The 22,576-nt window shown below is 38.7% G+C and overlaps 2 protein-coding genes across 2 annotated transcripts in view; one reads left to right on the forward strand and one right to left on the reverse strand.

Annotated features, from left to right (window-relative positions):
* The window catches only part of GPM6A (glycoprotein M6A), a 348,469-nt gene that overhangs the window by 89,725 nt on the left and 236,168 nt on the right, over nucleotides 1–22,576 (forward strand). The gene's annotated exons all lie outside the window — the stretch shown is intronic.
* On the reverse strand, nucleotides 5,410–6,860 carry LOC143669554 (uncharacterized). Its single transcript, XM_077144163.1, is given in 2 exon segments — nucleotides 5,410–6,824; nucleotides 6,827–6,860. Coding segments are annotated over 2 exon segments (936 nt in total). The 5' UTR covers nucleotides 6,846–6,860; the 3' UTR covers nucleotides 5,410–5,907.

Consider the following 22,576-nt stretch of genomic DNA (forward strand, 5'->3'; position numbering starts at 1 on the left):
TACAAGGAAATGCAACAAGGAAAGGTAAAAAGTAGATTTCAAACCAATCTGAGTTCCACTGTTGTTGGAGAGATGGTGAAATGCAGATATTAGGCTTTGTGCAGGTATCAGTGCTACATTTCCTAATAGCACCATGGTTACCGTCTATAAAAATAATGAGGAGAGAAAAATAAGAACACTGGGGTTTTAAGATTTTTTTCTAAGACTTTTTTATCTACCTGTTTGATGAACAAAGTGAAAAGACTCTGTGGTTTGCTTTATTTCAACTAAATCAAAAGCCAAAAGCAAATGATAAAATTCTCTTTCAATGCTCATTTGTAAACATTCAAGCACGTATACGCTCTCTTTTTCTCCTAGCTATCATGAATCATATGTTTAACGAATCATTGTGAAATACCAAGTCATCCTCAAATCTGACTGCTGAGCTACAATAAAAATTCCATGATGACTTTGTATCTTTCACCCACTACTTCTTAGACTTATCCTCACTGATGTGGTGGCACAGTTGCTAGAATTTCAATGCTTCTTGCATCCAGCTGTGGCCATTGATTCACTCATTGAATTTGATGGTGTTAAGCACAATAAGAAAGATGACTTAATGGGTCTTAAAATGTTTACTGTTACTGAAGCCATGCTGCGATTTTCATTACCAAGAGAAGTCCCTGCTGAAATACACTTTCTGCTTCCCAAATGCTTCTTAGATGTTAGGGGGTTTTATAAACAGAGATACATGGAAATGCAATCCACACCAGCTGTTTCAGTCTAATTGAAGAGAAATGAAGTGCTCATATTCAGTAAAACTGTGTTAAGACGCTGTTTTGTTTTTCTTTTTAACTTAATGGTGAAAGGATAAAGGACACTGCATTTCCACAACTTAACATAAGCATCACAGTTCACATTTTCCCAGCATTAGTCTTCTCTTATAGCATGAAGACCAGTACTTTTAGAAGATGATTTCTAAATAGTAGCAGATATATACCCATCGCTTTAGTGAAGTGAAGTAGAAAATGCCAAGGCTTAATATTGATATGCTTTTTGAATATGCTGGAAATAATTCTTTTTGTTATTTTGGTGCATCTTAAAATGAGCATCTTTAGCAGATATTTAATAACATTTGGTACCATGGACAAGATGGGGAGAAGCCCTTAGGTATCATGAAGTTAAATATTAGAGAATATATTGTCGCAGATTAGCTCACAAGAGTGGGGAGTGCACTTTCAATATCCAAACGCTAATGCTCTAAGTGATAATCCAGAAAGACCATTTCAGAATCACCAGTGGTGAGTGGTGAGGGGTAGCTTGACGTCTTAGGAGACCTTATTTTCTGTTGAGTAACGTGATCTGAAGGCTTGGGATTTTGAAACTCACTTTTAATTGTAGTTCAAAAGTAAGATTCCTAAATTCAAAAAGCATTTCTTATCCTTGGATTTTGTCTTAAAAAAAAACAATGTGTATTGTGTGTGTGTGTGTGTAATCTTGCTCAAAGTCAAATACTGTATATTAGCCCAAATCTAAGCAAGCTGAACAACTTGACTGATAGCAGATATTTTAAATGAAGTTTGTTCTTTCTTTTTGTTTTCTTGATAATTGCTGATTTTTTTGCTTTCCTGCCGTAGACTGAAAGACTCATTTATTATTTTGGGCAGATTAAGAAATCTGGGATGTAAATAGTATAAATGGATAATTAATGAAAGAATAAACGTTTTTATTAGAGTGATATTAAAAGTTACTAACAGATGTGGCTATCTTCCTATTAATTAGAATTTTAAATGCCAATGGAAAAATTTAAATGGCTTGCTGCCCTCTAACTTCTCTATACCCTCTATTTTCACCCCTCTTTCCAAAAATTATAGTAGAAATATCTTTTCGGCTTTGCTGTTTTTTAATCTTTCAAAAAAATATTTTCTTCAGGCTTATTTCCACAGAACAAGGACATTCATTCTCTGGCCATAGCCACAGGATAATGTGATATTGATAGCACAGTATCATCTTATGCACAGTATAGATTCACACTTACTCAGTTGTCCAAATGTCCTCTTAGAACAATTCCTAACCCATTCCAGGATCCTCTATTGTATTATGTTTCTCTACTTTCCTTAGTGCCTTTTACTCCGAAACAGTTCCTTAAGCATTATTTTTTGTTTGATATTTTTGAAAAGTACAGGTCAGATATTTCATAGAATGTCCTTCAGTTTGGGTTTGTGTGATGTTCCCTGAAGATTAAATTGATGTTATGCCTTTTTAACTGGTATACTGCAGGAGCATGTTGTTTCGTACTCAGTGCATCACGGCAGAAGCCATAGGATTCTATTTGTCCTGCAATTTGTGATTTTCACTTTGACCACTTGGTTTAAGGTTCTCCACTGCACAGTTATTCTTCTCTTCCTTTCTAATTAATAAGTGATTTGTGGGTGATACTTTCAGTTTATGTATGAGTCTTGAACCCAATCGAATTTTCACCCATTAGTTATTGTCTCTCAATTAAAGTTTTTTACTAATTTCATCATTCCTTCTTTATTTTTTGTGCATATTACAATTTAAGGGAGACTATTTACCTTTTTACTTATATGAGTATAGATTCATTCATTTTTATTTCATTCAACAAGTTATATTCCATTATTATAATTATTTATTTTGATATTCAGATATCCTGGGTTTGGCCAATGAGATTCCGTCATTCTTTGAGCACTTCCTTAATTTGTGTTGCAAGAAAATATTTAAGCTTATCTGGTACTCTCCCTTCCCTATCCTAGAATCAATTACTTCTCTAAGGAACTTTGATTCCTTCTAGTGGAGATTAATATTCTAGAAATTAAGATCTTGGCTGTAGGTGTGCTTATTGTTATTGCTGTATTGGTGCTTCTGGATACTCTCTAAAAATATATATACACATATTTTGATATTTTATTTCTATATTTATTTCTCTGTTTATCAAAGACTAGGTATTACTATTCTAGACCTTCATTCAAATGGCTTATAATTCTTTTGTGTCCGGCTTCTTTCACTCAGTATAATGATTGTGAGAGGCATGGAATTTGTTCTGTGTATCATTAATGCCTTTTTCCATTCCTGAGCAGCATTCTTTTCCACTGTCCTGTTTATGGCTATTTGGGCTATTTCTAGTTTTGAACTACTATAAACAAAGGTGTTTTATTCATTTTGTACAAGTACTTGTGACCATTTATTTTTCTTCTGATTAGGTAAAAGCTTTAACGTAAAATTATTGGGTTGAGGTATATTTAATTAACTCTTAAAGAAAATGCTAAAATTTTCAAAAATAGTTATACTGTTTATATTCCCACCAAGAACATATGAGAGTTCTGATGGCTCCATAGTCTAGCTAGCATTGGTGTTTGCATTTGTTTTAATCTTGACCACTCAGTGGCCAAGTGTAGTCCTGTCTCATTTTTATGTTTGTGTGTGTGTGTGTGTGTTTGTTAGTGATTACTAACAAAGGGGGGCCCTTTTAATGTCGTTATTTTACTTATATATATCTTTCTTTATAAAGTGTCTCCAAATTTTGGATCATGTTTAGAAAGTGAACTGCTTGCCTTTCTACTATTGAGTTATAGGAGTATTTTACATGGTCTGTATTCTAGTTTGCTAGCTGCTAGAATGCAATATACCAGAAACGGAATGGCTTTTAAAAAGGGGAATTTAATAAGTTGCTAGTTTATAGTTCTAAGGCCAAGAAAATGTCCCAGTTAAAACCAGTCTATAGAAATGTCCAATCTAAGGCATCCAGGGAAAGATACCTTGGTTCAACAAGGCCAATGAAGTTCAGGGTTTCTCTCTCAAGTGGAAGGGCACATGGCGAACATAGTCAGGGCTTCTCTTTCGGCTGGAAGGGCACATGGCCAGCACAGTGTCATATGCTAACTTTCTTTCCTGGCTTCCCGTTTCATGAAGCTCCCTGGGGAGGCGTTTTCCTTCTTCATTTCCAAAGAGCTGGCTGGTGGACTCTCTACTTCATGGTGCTGCAGCATTCTCTGCTCTCTTTGAATCTCCTGGCTTTCTCTCTTGTCATTCTCTTTTATAGGATTCCAGTAAACTAATCAAGACCCATCTGAATGGGTGGAGACATGTCTCCATCTAATCCAGTTTAACAACCACTCTTGACTGCGTCATATCTCCGGGGAGATGATCTAATTAGAGATTCAAACATACAGTACTGAATCGGGATTAGAAGAAATGGCTGGATTTATAAAATGGGATTAGGATTAAAACATGGTTTTTATAGGGTAGATGCATCCTTTCAAGCTGGCACGGGGTCTCTGTTTCAAGTGAGAAGGCAGATGGCGAATAGGGGCAGGGTTACTCTCTCAAGTGGAAAGGCATATGGCAAACACAGCATCATCTGCTAGGTTTCTCTCCTGCCTTCTTGTTTTATGAAGCTCCCCAGAGGTGTTTGCTGTCTTCATCTCCAAAGGTTGCTGGCTGGTAGACTCTCTGCTTCTTGTGGCTATGTCATTCTCTGTTCTCTCAGAATCTCTTGCATTCTCCAAAATGTTTCCTCTTTTATAGGACTCCAGTAAACTAATCAAGACCCACCCGAATGGGTGGAGACATGTCTCCACCTAATCCTGTTTAACAACCACTCTTGATTGAGTCACATCTCCAGGGGAATGATCTAATTACAGTACTGGATAGGGATTAGAAGAAACGACTGGCTTTACAAAATGGGATTAGGATTAAAACACAGCTTTTCTAGGGTACTGACACCCTTTCAAACTGGCAATCTGCATGCAAGGTCTTTATCTCTTCCTTCGCAGATCGGCAGAACACTATAGAGGAAGGCAAATAAGAACCAAATTGCATAATGCAGTTTGTTTTTTTTTAAACTGGTAACAATCTTTAATAATGTGTGAGTTCAAGCAAAGTGCTGCAAAATCAAACTAGGAATTACTAAAGACTGACATGCTCAAACAGTACATTTGTATTAATATGCTGCAACTTTATTTTTCATACTTAACATGATTTCTGCAGTAACAGCTTTCCTTTCCTTATCCTCCAAGTTTTAAAAATTAGCTTACACTTGTTTTATATGCTTTAGCCTTTTCTTTTTAATTAGAAATGAAACTTTAAATGTAACGCCAAACGTTCCATTCAATCACCACCCCTAGTCTCTTCTCTCCTCTCCGTAGAGGGAATCACTGCAAAGACTTTGGCACATACAGTTTCAAATTATATTTTGTTATTTATTACATACACATATGAATCCGTAATCAATGTACAGCATTAACCTTTGTTTTACTCAAACTTACAAAAAATGTAGCATAGCATATGCATCATTTTGAGTCTTGAGTTTTTTCACTCAGATGCTTGCAATGCTTTCTTGCTAATATATACATTATTTAACTGTTCTATAATTTTCTGTTGTGCAAATACAACACCCTTTATCTCCTCAATTCCTTACTAGTGGCTACTCCATTCCTTTCCTACAAATGTATGGCCATGTTTCTTGACAACATATTCTATTCCACATAACTATTACATCAACATAAAACAATTTTAATAATTATAGCATTATGTAGGGTATCATATTACATGGTACAAACATGGTAACTTTGTCTCTTCCTTTCTAATTTGTATACCACTTCTTCTTTCACTTTACTGCACTACTTAGAATCTCCACTCATGACCATGTTTAGCAGCAGAGGTATAGCAGGACTCGTACTTGCTTCTTAATGAGAAGGCTTTTAAAAGTCCAACAATAGCATATACTATGAGTTTGTGTAGGACAAGTCAGAATTTTATTAATCCTTTCTCCTCATGAAAATTCTTAGATATTAAGTACTGGTCTTCTTTTTAAGGCTTTCCCACATTCATGGTATTTTGTTTTAGAATGACTTTTCTAATGGGCTATGAATCTGAAGGCCTTCTTTATTCTAGGAATTCACAGCACTTTTAATGAGTATGAATTCTCTGATGTCTAATATGGTGTGACTTCTGGCTAAAAGCTTTTCCACACACACTACACTGATAAGGCTTCTCACCCGTATGGATTCTTGCATGTAAAGCAAGAGTTGAGAACTGAGAAAAGGCTTTTCCACAATCATCACAACCATAAGGCTTCTCACCTGTATGACTTCTAATATGTACAGTAAGAGATGAACTTTGAGAGAATGCTTTCCCACATAAATTACACTCATAAGGTTTATCACCTGCATGAATTCTCACATGTACAATTAGTGATGTGATTTGAGAAAAGGCTTTCCCACATTTATTACATTCATAGGGTTTCTCTCCAGTATGAATGTTATAATGTTTAATGAGATACTGCCTCTGGCTGAAGGCTGTTCCACATTCATTACATTTATAAGGTTTCTCTTCAATATGAATTTTCTCATGCTCGGTGAGATTAGATTTGTCACTGAAGGCTTTCCCACATTTCTTACATATAAAGGGTTTCTCTCCAGTATGTCTTCTCTGGTGTGTAGTGAGGCTTGATTTCTGAATGAAAGCTTTCCCACATCCATCACATTCATAAGGTTTCTCTCCAGTATGGATTCTATGATGGTTAATCAAGTTTTCCTTCTGGTTAAAGGCTTTTCCACACTCACTGCATATATAAGGTTTTTCTCCAGTATGTATGTTCCAATGTTTAATGAGATATTGTTTTTGGCTGAAGACTTTCCCACATTCTTTACATTCATATTCTTTCTCTCCATTGTGAGTTTTCTCATGCTCTGTGAGATGTGATTTATGACTAAAAGTTTTTTCACATTCCTTACATGCATAAGGTTTCTTTCTAGTATGAAATCTCTTATGTCTGAGATTTGGCATTTGAATTAAAGCTTTCCCACAAGTATATGATTTCTCTAATGAATACAGAGGTTTTCCATCTGGTTTACAGCTTTCCCACATTACATTTATATGCTATTGCCCTGTACGGCTTTTCAAATGTGAAGTAAAAGATGACTACTTCCAGGGCACTCATATATCATTTCTCTCTAGTACGAATTTTCTCATAGTCCATGAGATTTTGCTTCAGATAAACATATTCCCAGGATCATTACAATACTAATTTGCCGCTGATAGCTTCAGCCGGGCCGCGCGACCGATACACTGGGTGGGTTTGGGGCGAGCTCGCAGGGAATTAACCTGGGTAAGCTGGAGCTGGCGCTTTCCCCAGCCGGCGGTCGCAAGAAGTCGTCACTCAGGCCAGATGCGGGTTTTAAGCTTTTATTGTTACACTCCGGGATGGGCCACCCGGGAACCCGAGGAGTGAGACGTCTGGGGTCCGAAGACCCCGGGGCTCGGACGATGACCCAGAGCGGGGTAAGCGTGGGGCTTAAGTACTCTCGGGGAGGGGTGGAGTCTTGGGCGCACACGTCAGGAAGGGACAGCCAATCACACAAGGCAGGAGGCAGTTGCTAGGCTGAGGGCTTAGGTTAGGTATAGAGGAGTGAAGAGAATAACGGGAAGGCTTGCGGTTTAGTGGTGAGCTACGGAAATGGGCGGTTTACAACAAGAGGGGGAAGGGGGGGAACAGAGAGGGGGGTTACAGGTACGGAGGGCAGAGAGTGAATGTAGAGAGGGAGAGAAGGATTAAAAAATTTTAAGCATGGCTAGGCTCCAGTCCCTGAGAAATATGCCACAATTCCTCTCCTTTTTCTTTTAAAAGAGCACACTTGTGTGACAAGTGGCGGGCGTGAACCTTTGCTGGGAGGGGTAGGGATGAGATTCCCCTTGCACTTGAGGCTCAGAATTTCAGGGGAAGGGTATGTGCTGAGCCGACCCTTATGCAAATCTCATGTGCCCCAGAAGAGCCAGAGGAGGCCTGTTAGAGTGGCCCTCTTCTGCGGCTACTTTGTGCCGCACCCAGCGGTACCCATCTGGTAGCCTTTCGGCGGCCCCAGATGCACGCTCTCTGGTGATGTGCAGCCCCCATAGGGGAATGGAGAGGACAGAGGAGTGGCGGAGGCACACAGCTTGCTGGGCCAGTATTACAGCAGTATGGGGCAGGCTCCTCAAGGTGATCAGTCTTGAGGGCAAGACCCAGGCCCCAGGGTGATCAGTCCTGGGGATGAGCGACACTAGTTAGCCAAACCTGTGTTTGCCGATGATTGTTTGTACCGGCAAAGGGATTTTGGAGCTCAAGAGCAGCTAGGGCTAGGAGTTGAGTTTGTCGTTTATGGTGAGATATTTTTGAGAAAAGGCACTAGAATAGGAAGAAGATGCAGATGAGGATTATTAGTATGATGCCGTAGAAGATGAGATTAGAGAGTTGAAAGAAGGAAGAACACTTGCGGATGGCCTGGAGAGTAAGGGTGTTGAGTCCGGTCTGCACGGCACTTCAGCGGTGGTAGATGTTTGGGTGAGGGCGATGGCTGCGGTGACGGCTGCTGCTACAGAGGCGATGATGGCTGCAGAGATGGCGGCGGTGATCCCGAAGTCTCGCTTCGCGTGTGGGCTGAGCTGAGTGACGGAGCTGTCCATGGGCAGTGCAGGAGCGACCCACCTGGTCGCGTTGAGCGGGATCCACAGGAGTCTAGGTTGAAGTACTATGAAAACTACTGAGAAAGAGGTATTAAGGTAGTTAAGTAGGTGACATGTGTTAGGGTGACTATAGTTTGAGCAGGTAAAGAAATAGAATGGAGGACTTAAAAAGACCGTGGAAGTGAGGTTTTCGCCACCTAAAACATTAAACGCATAGTAGCCTGGACCGGTAACCCTGTTACCCTCAGTTGGGGGCTACTGGGTGCTGTTGAAGGTGACCAGGCGCCATTGGGATTCGGTTGCTCCAAGGAAGGGGCGTAGGCCTAGGCAGCTGAGGTTTCCACAGAGAGAGAGGTGGGTGAAACCGCTGGTACCATAAAGAAAGGGGGGGTTATAGGGAACAAAGAAGTTATATTTGGAGGAGTTGTGAGTTCGGGGGGGAGTATGACACAGGAGCCACGGGATTTCTGCAGAGGAAGTTGAGGGTGCCGTATGGCTGTCAGGTGAGCAGAGGGGAACTGGGGGCCGCACCGGCGGGTGTGGGCGAGTTTGGTTATAGCTGGGTGCAGTTCCTCTAGCTGGCCAAGGTCCTGTGAAAAGGAGGGCTTCATTGGGGGCATTATGGGAGTTTTTATTGAGTACTCCGGCGCTTATGGTTCGGGAGTAGATAAGGTGGATACAATTAGGCCATCGAGGAGAACACGGGAGCCTGTCTTCTGCTTGTCCTGAAAGATTAGCGAACGTGAGGTTTAGTAGTTTGCTGTTTGGCGGGGAGACTCTGGGCAGGGCTTGCATTGACTGATTCTGCAAGAAGGTAAGGTTAATCGCTAGGGCTTCGGGAGGGGGGGAGAAATTAGGGAATTATGATAGGTTGAGAGGCGCACTAGTGGGGAGGACATTGGGATCGCACGGGAGATCTAGTAAGCAATCATTAACAAAAGGTTGTGGGAATGTGGGGGAATCGGGGGTGAGGAACAGTAATCCTGGGGGATATTGGACTGCGGCCCACACTTTGCTTTCAGGAGGTTTTGCAGAAGTGGCTGTGGAGAAAATTAGAAGTGTTACAGGGAGGAGTCGCCAGGTGGGAATTCCGGAGGGGCGTGCTAGGGAGAACATTTTTACTGAAAATAATAAGCAGGTTAGCACCTAGAGGAAGAAAATGAGCAGGTTAAAACACGCGATGATGCACAGGAAAATTATGGCAAGTAGGATTCTTTCAAAGAGGCTCCAATCCTTTGGAGCAACTGTTGCTGGGTAGCGTAGGGACCGGTAAGCCCATCCTCTTTGACTGCTTTGTGTAGCCGCTTTATATCTTCCTCACTGTGGGGAACCCACGGGAATGGGCGCTGTGGGGATGGGGTGAGATTAATGGGGAAGAGCGCTGCCTGTGTCGGCGGCAGCGGCCGGACCGGGGGCCAGAGCTGCCCTGGACCCGAGGGGGGGTTGCCGCCTGTGGGATTGCAACAGGGCGGCCGGGGTGAACGAGATGGCGATAGCTCTGTGCACGGCCCTGCGTAAGATGGTGGCGGGGGTGCGTAAAATGGCGGCTGCGCTTCCGGGAAGAAGGGGTTGGTGTTGCTAAGGGAAGGAGGACAGGCAGCCGGGGGAGGGGCAGAGGGTAGGGAGAGGGGGGCAGGACGTCCCGCCTCCGCGTCTTCAGGGAGGGTGGGGTAAAGACTGCGGCCCTTTTCCGGTCTGGATGATGGGGAAGAAGGCGGAAGGGTGGAGTTAGTTTTTCCGCCCTGAGGCTCTCCGCCATAGTCCTATAGGGGCGGGTGCCTCTCGAGCCACTGTTCAAGCTGCTCGAGCAAGGACTCCGCATTTGAGACAGACTCGGAGCCCGATGCAGAAGCTTCTGCGGTGGCAGCAGTTACCGGTTTAGGGCGCGCACCTGGGGGACCTAGCTTTTAGAGAGGATTGACCCATAACAGAATTTAGAGGGGACTACTCACTGCTTGTAGAACCTAGGACTGCGTTTATTTAGCAGGAGAGTCTAGTAGGCTTACCTTGGTTCAGAAGAGAGGTCCTAGGATCTCCAATGTCCAGTCAGCGACGGAAGTGTAGAGGGTCCCTGTTCAGGCACCGCTTGCCGCTGATAGCTTCAGCCGGGCCGCGCGACCGGTACACTGGGTGGGTTTGGGGCGAGCTCGCAGGGAATTAACCTGGGTAAGCTGGAGCTGGCGCTTTCCCCAGCCGGCGGTCGCGAGAAGTCGTCACTCAGGCCAGATGTGGGTTTTAAGCTTTTATTGTTACACTCCGGGATGGGCCACCCGGGAACCCGAGGAGTGAGACGTCTGGGGTCCGAAGACCCCGGGGCTTGGACGATGACCCAGAGCGGGGTAAGCGTGGGGCTTAAGTACTCTCGGGGAGGGGTGGAGTCTTGGGCGCACACGTCAGGAAGGGACAGCCAATCACACAAGGCAGGAGGCAGTTGCTAGGCTGAGGGCTTAGGTTAGGTATAGAGGAGTGAAGAGAATAACGGGAAGGCTTGCGGTTTAGTGGTGAGCTACGGAAATGGGCGGTTTACAACAAGAGGGGGAAGGGGGGAACAGAGAGGGGGGTTACAGGTACGGAGGGCAGAGAGTGAATGTAGAGAGGGAGAGAAGGATTAAAAAATTTTAGGCATGGCTAGGCTCCAGTCCCTGAGAAATATGCCACACTAATTTATGTATGAATATTCTCATGCTTAATGTGATTTCATGCTGGCTGTAGTATTTCCAATATTGCTTATACAAAGGGTTTTTTAAAAAATAAAGTTTATTGAACACACATGTGAGAAGACATGTAGCACTCTAGCAAGGAAAGATGGAAGATGAGAAGCCTACACACAGGGTTTTATTCCTTCATGATTTCTCTGATGTGTAACTTTCCCACATTCATTAAATCCAAATGGTTTCTCTCAAGTATTAATTCTTAGGCATCTCCTGAGGTTGAATTTCCAAAAGAAGACTTTGATACTCATTACACTTAAGGGGGATGACTACCATGTGGGACAAACTATGGCAAAACTCACTGTCTTTATTCTTTCTTCCATCGTACTTAGTTAAGCATGAAACAAATTCTTTCAAGTGAAGTCACATTCAGAGAGGTGTTATTTTGAGGAAACAATGTCTGTAGTGTATTTTCCCAACGTTCTCTCCCTCCATCTTAAGGCCTGTGCTGTTGTGAAAGTAGACATAACTTCACTCATAAGCCTTTTGTTATGCTGTTCTTTTTGCTTCTTAATGTCTTAGGTGTCAAATAAAAACTGAGGGACTTTGTCACCAGGAGATCTATCTGTCTTGAAAGAAATGTTAAAAGAAGTTCTTCAGAGAGTGAAAAATTATCCAGGCCAGAAACTCAGATCTACATGAAGAATGGAAGAGTGTCTGCCATGCCGGAGACCTGCGTCCAATTCCCGGTGCTAGAAAAGATGAAATGTCTAAAATCAATAATCTTCCATCTTCCAACTTAGGAAACTTGACAATATCTCCTTTACATTTGTTCCATCATTCATGCTCTTCTTTCTTCAACTGAGGATCACATCCAGTTTAGTGACTTTACAACCAGTAAGTGGGGAAATGGTATCACACCTGAATTTTATGCTGGGGACAAAGCAACACCCCATAAATCAAACCTGAAACCTTCAGGCTTCTGAAGAAGGAAATGTAGATTCCAAAGATGCACAAGTAAACTGGCTGTTATTTTTGTTGCTGTTGATTGTTTTAATGATCCAAAGCCGCTTTTTCTGCTCGGAACTACATTTCCCAGAAGGCTCACCGGTGTGAATTATCTCCCAAGGAAACTTGGCCTCCTTTCCTAAACCTGCCCGGCACTTAGGGTTAGTGGACCCGATGCAGGAAAAAAAAACATTTCAAACGCCTCGGGCTAGTCTACTTTGGGAGTCACGGCCCGAGACTGAGCCGGGACTTCATGAGGCTTCCCGAGCACTGCTGGATGAGGGAGAATAATCTTTTCGGTGTGACCACTACTAATCGCTGATACGACCCAAACCTCCGGAAGCCATTTTGTCTGCTTCTGCTGGCTCTCCTCCATAATGCAGTTTTAAGTGTTTTAATAGAATTAGGAAATCATAGTTAGGGAGGAGAGAGGAACAAGCACGTAATTCTACTCTGGGCTACTGAGGAACATTTGACATCTGAGGTGATATTTGAACATGACTAGAGTTTTCCATGTAAAGGAACTCATGCAGGAGAGAGCAGAGAAGATTAGGTGCATGTCCTCAGGCACGCATCTGATCAGCTACTATGAGGTCTCCCACATCCAGCACAGTGCATATCAGACTGTCAGGTGTTCAGTGACAACTACGTGGTGAAGAACGAAGGCTCGATACTTGCTCCCTGTAAGAGCATGAATGCCACCAGTAACGTTTTAGTTTGGACATGACATGATCACATTTATTTATTTGAAAGGCTAACTTTGGGGACCATTTAGGTAATTAATGGCAAATGAGAAAGAACGGGAAGAAGCAGGGCTGGAATGTTTTGGGGAGATCTAGTCGTTCATTTAGCACATTTTTATTGAGGGACATTATGTACCTGGCCTATTTGGTGCGTTTTCCAAGATGAAAAATGCATGGTCACTCGCCCCAAGGGGCTGACGGCACAGTTGGAGAGGCAGAAATAAACAGAAACAGACAACGCATCACAGTGTGGTAAAGTGATGAATGTATTCCCAGGAATCATGTGCTTCAACCCATTCCTTGGGCACTAGAACCATCACGGCTTGAACTGAATCTATGGGCATCAACCAGGGAAGAGGGAAGTTGGGCAGATGTTTCAGCAGAGACACAGCATGAGCAGAGACACTCTGTGAGAACCAGTATGGGATGTCTGCTACAGGTGGTGAACAAGAAGCAGGTTCACTTCATAGAGTGCAAAGAATAAAGGTAAAGGCGGTCAGAGATCGTTGGGCTCCGGGTTTGGAGAAGTTCCAATTCCACATGAAGAAACTTGGGCTTTATCTAGTCATCAGTCAAAAGCAGTGGAAGTGATGTAGTCAGGAGGATAGTTTGGTCAGATTTGTGTTTTATGCTGATCACTTTTAAATTTATGTGAAGGATGGATTGAAAGAACACAAAATTGGTAGTGGAAAAAACAGTTGCGTTTATTGAAGAGAGGGTGTTGATAAAGGAAGCTAGAATTTCCCTCTCAGAATAATAACTTTTATTGAACAATGAAGGAACTTCATGTGATTTTAAGATAATTTTATTTTGCCTATATCTAGTTTTACAGTTTGAAATTGGAAAGAGATACTTAGAATTGTTTTACTTTTTACTTGCCAGCTCCAGTAAAACCTAATAAGCATCATTAACGTGATCAAAAGAAAAGAGATTTTAATTTAACTGCAATTTTTTCTCTTTCAGATTCAAGAGCCTCTAGTGAGGATATGATTTTGTAGTTCAGAAAACCAGGGAGATTTGATTCTTTAGTCAAAGTAATTCAGTTGACTTAATGACAATGCCTTTCTAAGTATACTTCAGAGATTTTGGAAGGAATTCTACCATGAAATAGAATGCAGAATCTGATCCTAAATTTCTTCCTTGGGTCCTCAAATGCATGTCTCCTTAGTCTTAAATATCTTATATTTCATATAGCTCAATAATGATTTTCTAGTTTAGGCAAGAAGTAAATTCATTAAAGGAATCCTGTGGTAGCTAAAAATTTTGTGCAATATATGAGTATAATTTTATAATATTATATATACACTTATATAATTATATAAGCAAATAATTATATGTATTGTACTCAGTATAATGAATATAATATAATACTGAGAACTCCTCAATATGCTATTCTATGGGCTGTTTTCTCATCCTCCTGTTTCTCAATATATAGGAGATGCTTCGTTTCATAGTTTTTCCTGTTGGCTGGTTTGAGTCTGTGGAAGGCACTGGAGGAAGATTGGAAAATAGGAGGAAAAGAGAAACCAGGGTATTATTGTCTTCATACTGACTCTGGTAGTCTCTCTAACAGATGTTGGCCCTCTTTGTGTGCAGTATCCACTATTTATCTTCGTTCCCTTGACCATGATCCCAGCCAGGACTCTATAACAAAAACTTCTCCTTCAAGCCTGTGGATGATCTAATCCCTAGGATGTTTACTGTCCCGTTTGGGTTCTTGTCTCCTCCATCCCCTATATACCTCTTCCCCGTATTACCCTCTAATTTGTATGCTTAAAGTGCTTTTGCTTTTTTCTGTTGGGACTCTGACTGATACACAAGGTAAGCAGGTTCTTTAAGCATGTGAGTTAATCATCTGGAATTAACTATTTTTGGTAAAGATAATCATTATCCTGATACACTGTTCAAATGAAAGTTGCCACTCCACAGAAAAGGATATCTGAGTAATATAAAAACCAAAAAATCTTGTTAAACTTCAACTTTTTTTTTTCTGAGTCCAATACAGAATATGGCCTCGAATAATAAATTCTGTAAGGGAAGTTGCTTTACCGAAATATTTTTTTTGCATTTCTCCCTAAATTTCATATTGCCCCCACCCAAAACTCAAGAAGATAGGCAACTGAAGGATTTTTGCAATTCAGAAAGACAAAAGAAGGAGGCTCCTAAAAAGAAAAGTTCTTTGCATTTTCTTAAAGATTAAATGCTTTCTGATGATAGTGCCAGGTTCCATGACTGGGGTGGAATGGGGTTGGTAGAGGTAAGAAGGCTTTCAAGAGGTGGTAGAAGGCTCTGAGGTTCCAAAGGGAGCAGAGATCTCTGGATTTCAGAGGTAGCCGGACGCACCTCATGCTCTAGGGTACCCTTGGGGCTAGTTGGAGCATCTCGGAGGGTCACTTCCTGGTGCATTGAAGGAGGTAGGGCCCTAAGTACTTGTGATTCCAGTGCCCTGCCGCAGAAACTCCAGAACTCCTCGGCCCAAAGGACTACATGGATTGGGACATCTAGTAGTTAGGGAAGCAGTCCCACCAGTCCTCAGAGCTGGCCTGAGGGAACTGACCATCTGGTTTGTTACTAGTGTGTCCTAGAAAAGCCCTGAGCCTTTGTCATCTTGAAAGATGGAGTTCCCAAATGATGAACGTTCCGAACATGTCTTGGCATTCTTGCAAAATGAAAGATAAAATTACATTTAGCTTTTACATTGAAAATTATATTCATTTTAAGATAATCAATAAAAGTGATACTAAATTCCTATCTGAACTTGCTAACTGAAGTTCATACCTATTATAAAATTAAATCACATTTATGTAACACTTTTAGTTGCAAAGCTACTGCAAATTGTATTTTTAACTATCAAAATTTAACAGCAAATTCTTAATAAAGGTCAATGGGAAAGACCACAATTAGATTCAGGATGAATTAAATAAAATTAAAATAGATAAAAAGCAGAATGAAATCAAACACATGGTAGATTAAGGATTTTAGAGTAATAGTTTATGCTAAAATAGCTATTTTAAAAACTGCTGAAACACTTTAATTTGATTAAGTAGTTGCAAAAAGAGCCATTATGCACCTACATCAGGGATATTACATAGGAATATACTTAGCACAGGACTCTGGCAAATAGTACAAACCCCACAAAATTTCTTTCCAAATCTTTTCTATACTATTAAGTACGAGAAACAATTATTGAGAAAATATCAATGTAATAGGAGTTTTTAACCTGTTTGCAACATGTTTGCAACATGTTTTCATCTGTTTATTGGTAAAAAAAAAATTCTAAGGTAGTGCACAAATAATTATCTTATTCATATCCATAAGGTCTCAAATTTGGTAAAAAGTTCAAAATCTTGGTAAAAATCCTTTCCAATCTCAAGAAGCTGGACCACAGTCTGGAGTTTTATTGGATTGACCAGGCAATTGACTGAAGGAAGAACTGATAATCAGCACGAGAACCTTGGCTGTGCCCCTCCATCGCCTGTTTTGTCCATGAGAGCCCTGAGTAGTGAAACAAATCAAACCCAGAGGTTTATTCCAAGGACAGTAAAGATGGAATAATGAAAGCCTAGGCAGTGCTTCTGAGCAAAGGGAGGAGACACAGGTCAGGAGCAGAACTAACTCATCTAGTTCCCAGGACTCTGGAGAGAGGCGACATCTACAGGGTGCCTGACTGTTGAAGTGGTCCAGGCTGAGCACCAAAATGCCCAGTTCTGGTCTTAATCATGGCATCAAGAACTGTGAAAGGAAATCCATTAGGACCCCATCAGCATAATCTTCATTAAAAACTGTGACATGAAAAAACCCAGTGTAAATGGAATCTTTAATGAGGTTTAGCAAGAAGGGTCAGTTGCAGTTATTTAGTTTCAGGAATAGTTAGTGTAATTTTACATTCATGGCCACTGTTTGGACAATCTGGATTACTTCAAGAGGAAAGAAGATTTAGGCACCAAGGTCATGTGCAAGATGAGATGGGAAGAAGGGAACACCATGGGATCAAGGACTTGCAAGAGCCACATTGGTGTCTCTTATGAATGAGTAAAAATATTTATTGAATAGATGGGTGAAAAAATGAACAAACAAGAGAAATAAAAATAATGTGCAATAAAATTTTTTCAGAATTAATCTATCACTGCCAGTAGCATTGTTCAAGATGCTTTATGAAATAGTTGGCACGTGAATTGCAAATTGAAAGATAGGTAGAGTATAGGACCTCTGAGAAGAGGGAATGACATTTAGTAGAGAAAAAAGATCATACATAATGACCTAAGACTGAGGAAAAAATAGGAAAAGGACAAGGCACAGTAAGTAGTACTTCTTTTTCTCTTCTGGATTTTTTTTTAAGGTTAATAAAGCTGGGATGAGGTAAGAGAACACCTTGAATTCCTGATTAGGGATCTTGATTATTCATGTTAGATGTCTGTGACATTGTCTTTCATTGGGTAGGATTAATATGAACAAGATGCCATTATGTTCATTCTGCTCTTCCTGAGATTATGAGCTGTAGATTATTTCGGTTACCAAAAGGTGGCAAAGTTACATGCTAGGTAGTTTTAAGCTAGTAAATTGCTTTCCAAACAAGACCTGATTTTGTTTGGTCTCAAAGGCAGCATGTATACAACATGCAGTATAGCAATGGGCAAAAGCCAAACCGATGCTTTCAATCTTGTGTGTTGATCTCTGTTCTTGGCAGTATTGCAGCCTCACAGCTTGCAACATTATGAATCACATCCTTGCCTTTTCATTTTATTCTTTATTTAGTACTATAATTATCTAAATGAGCTTAGAAATTACATATGAGTTGAAACTTCAGACTAGTTTCTGACTCTGCTTTTCCAAGTGCAAATTTGGTTCAATACTTTATATTTCTTAAAAAGAAAAGAGCAGTGTAATTTTAAAGATGCAGTTTAAGTTCTCACCACCTTCCATTCTCCTTTGTTTCTTCCCATGGAATAACCGCTGCCCTGAAACTAGAATGAATCTTTTCTAGGTATGTTTCTGTATTTACTGCATATGTGTGTCAGTGCTCTCCTAAACAAAGGCTGCCAGGACCATTCCTGTATTTGAATGATTTGAAGATATTTCTGTAATGGAGCACATTCACTATTGGGAGTTGTAAGACTCAGTAAGAAGATGATAGAAAGGATTTACAGAATTGTACTCGTATTTGGTGATTTGGGGTAGGATCTAATGGAGCAGGGCTTTGCTTTGAATTGATTACTGTCAAGAAGCAGGGCTAATTCATTTATTGAGTATCTCGATCAATGTTATCTAAGAGAAGGGAAGAATAGGATGGAGCCAACGCTATAATTGGTAGAGAAGAAGCAGTCACCCCCATTAGCCAGGATAGAGAATGTTTGGTTGTGTTTGTGTTTTGGACAGTGTTCCTGGTCTGCCTTTGTGGGTCATAAATGCAGTGTGCTCTTGTTTTTATCTTGATTCGTAATGATCACAGAGTGATCTTCCTTGTCTGACGCTGGCGCTGATGTTCAACGTGTCAATGGAAGAATACAAAGGCCGTGTACTGTGGAACTCATGAAAGTGAGTTCCAGGCCAGCTCCTAGCAACAACAAGGACTACCTTGCCCCAGGCCTGACAAATGTCAAGACTGCTTTATACTTATATATGTATGTGTATGTTTATGTATATTCATAAATGTGTGTGTGTATATATATATATGCACACATACATATGTACATATCTTTTTGATAATTTTTCATTGAAAATTTAGAGATGTCATATGCTATATTATGATCTTATTCATTTGCTTCTTTAAAAGTTCCTTCTTGATACATCCAGATCACTCCTTTTATCTACATGAATGGTGCCCAATTGTACAAATAAGCCACGTTGCATCCACTAGAGGGATAGGTAGTTTAATCATACTCTTGTGTTATAGGCAACACTGCCAAAAACATAGATATAAATATCATCTTACATGCATGCATATGGTTTTCTCTGGGGTGTTTCTTTTAAAACAAAATTATCAGTTTCCATAGAATGTGCATTTCCAGCTTAACTGGGTATTGTCAAGTTGGTCTCAAAAATTACTTGTGTAAAATTTTACATTCTCCCTTGTATGAGAGTTTGTATTTTCCCACATCTTCCAACAAAATTTGCTGTCAAACTTAAATTTTGCCAGTCTTCATGTGGTACTATATTATCTCATTGTTATTTTAATGTGCTTTTCTCTGTTTGTTAGCTCGCATATCGTTTTATGTGATCTTTCAGAGGCTTTTAACACTAATCATTTCTATAGTCTGTGATGTATCTTTTTCATTTTTAATGGTCTTCTCTGACCCAACGTTAGTTTTAATGTATCATAATTCTTTTCTTTTATGGCTTGAATTGTTGTTTTTAAAAATTATACCCTATTCTAATAGCATAAAGTTATTCTTTTTAATTTTCTTCTAAAAGCTTAAAAATGCTATTTTTAAAATCAGGTCTTTAATCCACCTTCAGTTTCTATGTGTGTGTGTGTTTTGTATCAAGTAGGGATCTATATTTCTTTTGTTTAAAAAACCATTTAGATAGTTGTCCAGCTTTTCTTTTCCTTTTAATTCATAATGTTACCTTATTCATCTGCCTAATTTCCATGTACACAAGACCTATTTCGGGGTCCTGTATTCTATTCCATTCTTCAATTTGTCTAGCACTGCAGCAATATCAGTGTCTTAGTTACTCTTTCTCTTCCTTTTTCTTCATCAAAACTGCCTTAGCTGTTTTGACTATTAATGCTTCTATATTATTTTCATGTTCACTATGCTGTATTCTTTGATATCCCTTTGACAATTCAGCAATGAGTATATTTTGTTTAAACAATTATGACTGAAATATCTATCTTTAAAGATTGGGCTATTTATTAAAGAACATGATGATTATCTTCAATTATTTAATCCATTTATATTCTTAAATAAAATTTTGAAATTTTCTCATATAGAATCATATAGACTTTTGGTTTGAAATTTAGCCAAAGTGTAGTATAGATTGCTGCTATTAAAAATGTTATGAATGATTTTTATTTTCATATATTAATGTTATATCCAGCAACCTTAGTGAAGTATCATACTTGTCAAAATACAATGTGTTTTCTTTTAGACTTGCCTTAATAGAGGAGCTGTGTTTGTGAATGACAGCTTGTTTCTTTCCAGTTCTCATATATTCAGTTTCTGTGGTCTTATTTGTTGAAATAAATATTCTAGTCTTTCCCTGATGTTAAGGGAAATGTTTCTTACAATTCACTATGAAGAAGGCAATAGTTTAGAGTTCTTGGTAGGTAATCTTTATCAGGTTAGGTCAATTTTCATCTTATTTTGACTTGTTTCAAGTCCCCTTCCCCCCGCTGCACGATTGGATGTGATACATTGTCAAGTTGTTTCATTGCATGTATTTTTGTGCTTAAACTGTTAATATGTCATATGACAATTGGATTTTCTACTGCTAAACCACCTTTTATTTGGGTAATAAACTATTCTTGAAATCTACTTTGCTATAATGTATTTTTTTAAATATTTTTAACTGGATTTTAAAAATTTCTGTTCATAAATAAAATCAGCTTTTATCTATTTCAGCATTAAGATTTAACTGGTATCATTAAAGTGAATTACAAAGTTTGTCCTGTATTTCTGTTCTCCAAAAATATTTGTTTGAAATAGAAATTACTTTGCCTAATGAGGCTCTGATTTAATGAGGCTCTGGGCCTGGCTATTTATCTGTGGGTAAATTTTTAACTACTGATTCATTTTTAAAATTGTTATAATGCTATCAACATTTAAGAGAATTCAAGAGAAAAAAGAATTTGCTCATTCTTTTTTAAAACATTTAAAATATCCATTTCATCAACATTTAAAATATACTTAGGAAATTGTTTTTGATGCATTATTTTCTCAAATATTTTATTGTCTTATGCTCTATTCTAATACTGTTTTTATCTTTTCTCTTTTGCTATTGGTAAAACTTAGCAGTGGTTTATCAATTGTATTAGAATTTTCAAAATATAAGATGCAAGGCTTTAGAAAATTCTTTTTTGTATTTAGTTATTTTAAAAAATATATATTAATTACTTTTCTCATCCCTTATTATTTTTTCTGCTCCACTCTATTCTGACCCTTACGTTTGAGTTTTTTTTCCCTAAGTTTATCCATAAAACCCTAATTTTTTCAGTAGTTTAATCTGTATTCTTTTACATTTTGGTGGATAATTTTTTCACCGTAGTTCAGTTGTAAATATTTTCTCAAGTTAATCATTAATTTTTGTTTAATCTGCCAATAGTTTTGAAGGTTTTAACTTAAAAACACATGAATTTTTCACCCTTTTGATATTTATTTTTAATTTACCAACAAGTTTAATCATAAAACTTTACTGACAGTGTATAAATATTTCTGACATTTCTGGGGACTTGCTTTGTGACTTGATCAGTGTTTGTAAATGTTTCATGTATATTTGAAAATGAAATATGTTTTTCGGATTCTATCATATGTGCCCATTCAGGCTTCAAATATGACCATTCAATTAATTTATTTACATTCTACAATAATCCCTTTTGATGGAACTACTTTATAGTGATATTAATTAAAGGTTAGTAACATTAATTTAGCTATTAAATTTTTTATTGGCATTGACCTGATATATGTATTTACATTTATTTCAGTTTCATTCATTTCCATTTTGTTGGCTTCTAGAATTGTAATAAATTGATATGGATGAATTTTTTAAATTCAATTAGAAAAAAATCAGTTGGAGACAAGTATAATTCAATACATTTACTGAAATTTCTGAAAAAAATTTCATTTATTTTATAGTTTCATTGATGAGTTATACCTTTGCCTTTTCTTTCTCTTATTTCTATTGATCTTATGTTTTTATTCTTTATATTGAATCTTTATTTAATTATAACTTCTTATACCTTTTAATTTTTGACCCTGTACATTTGTCTTGACAAAGTTTTCATTGAACCAATATCTCTATTTTTCCCTCAGTCATAAATGAACTTAAAATTGAAATGCTTCTTGTTCAGGTTCCTTAATTGTATAGAACATACTTGTGTAATTCTTTTAGTAAGTTTTTGCAAATTGTAAACTCTTTCAGGCTTGGTTAATATATATTTCACATGCATTCCTGAATGATATTTTAGTTGGCTTTGAGCGTCTAGCTTGGTATATATTTTTCTCAACACGTTAAAGATATTATTCTACTTTCTGTTGGAGTATATTGTTGCTACACTGGAAGTCAGCTTTCAATCTAATTGTAATTCTTTTCTGTGTGTTGTTAATGTTTTCTACATCTGGTTTTAAGCTCTTTTCTTTTTCTTTGATAGTCAGCAATTCCAGTCCTCTGTGTATAGTTGTGTAAGCATTTCTATTCACCCTGTTAGAAGCATTGTGCCTCTTGAATCTGAGAATTTGTCTTTTATTAAATATGTATAATCTAGGTCTTAATTGCTTTTAATACTGCCTTTCACTCAGCTTCTCTATTTTCTCATTTTGAAACTTCTAATAAACATATATATAGAATTTATTTGTTCTTTATTCCATGCATTTAATGTCATTTTTACATTTCCCATCTCCTTAGCTTTTTGCACTGTATAGCAAGTGATTTCCCCTTTCTGTCTTTCGCTTCACTTATTCGCTCTTCAGCTGAGTCTAAATTTCTGTTTAGCAGATTTATTGAGGGTCTTTTTTTTTAAATCAAGATATTTATTACTAAGGTACATAAATCATAAATGTACTGCTCAATTAC

Source organism: Tamandua tetradactyla, chromosome 26 (genome assembly GCF_023851605.1).
Source record: "Tamandua tetradactyla isolate mTamTet1 chromosome 26, mTamTet1.pri, whole genome shotgun sequence".
Lineage (NCBI taxonomy): Eukaryota > Metazoa > Chordata > Mammalia > Pilosa > Myrmecophagidae > Tamandua > Tamandua tetradactyla.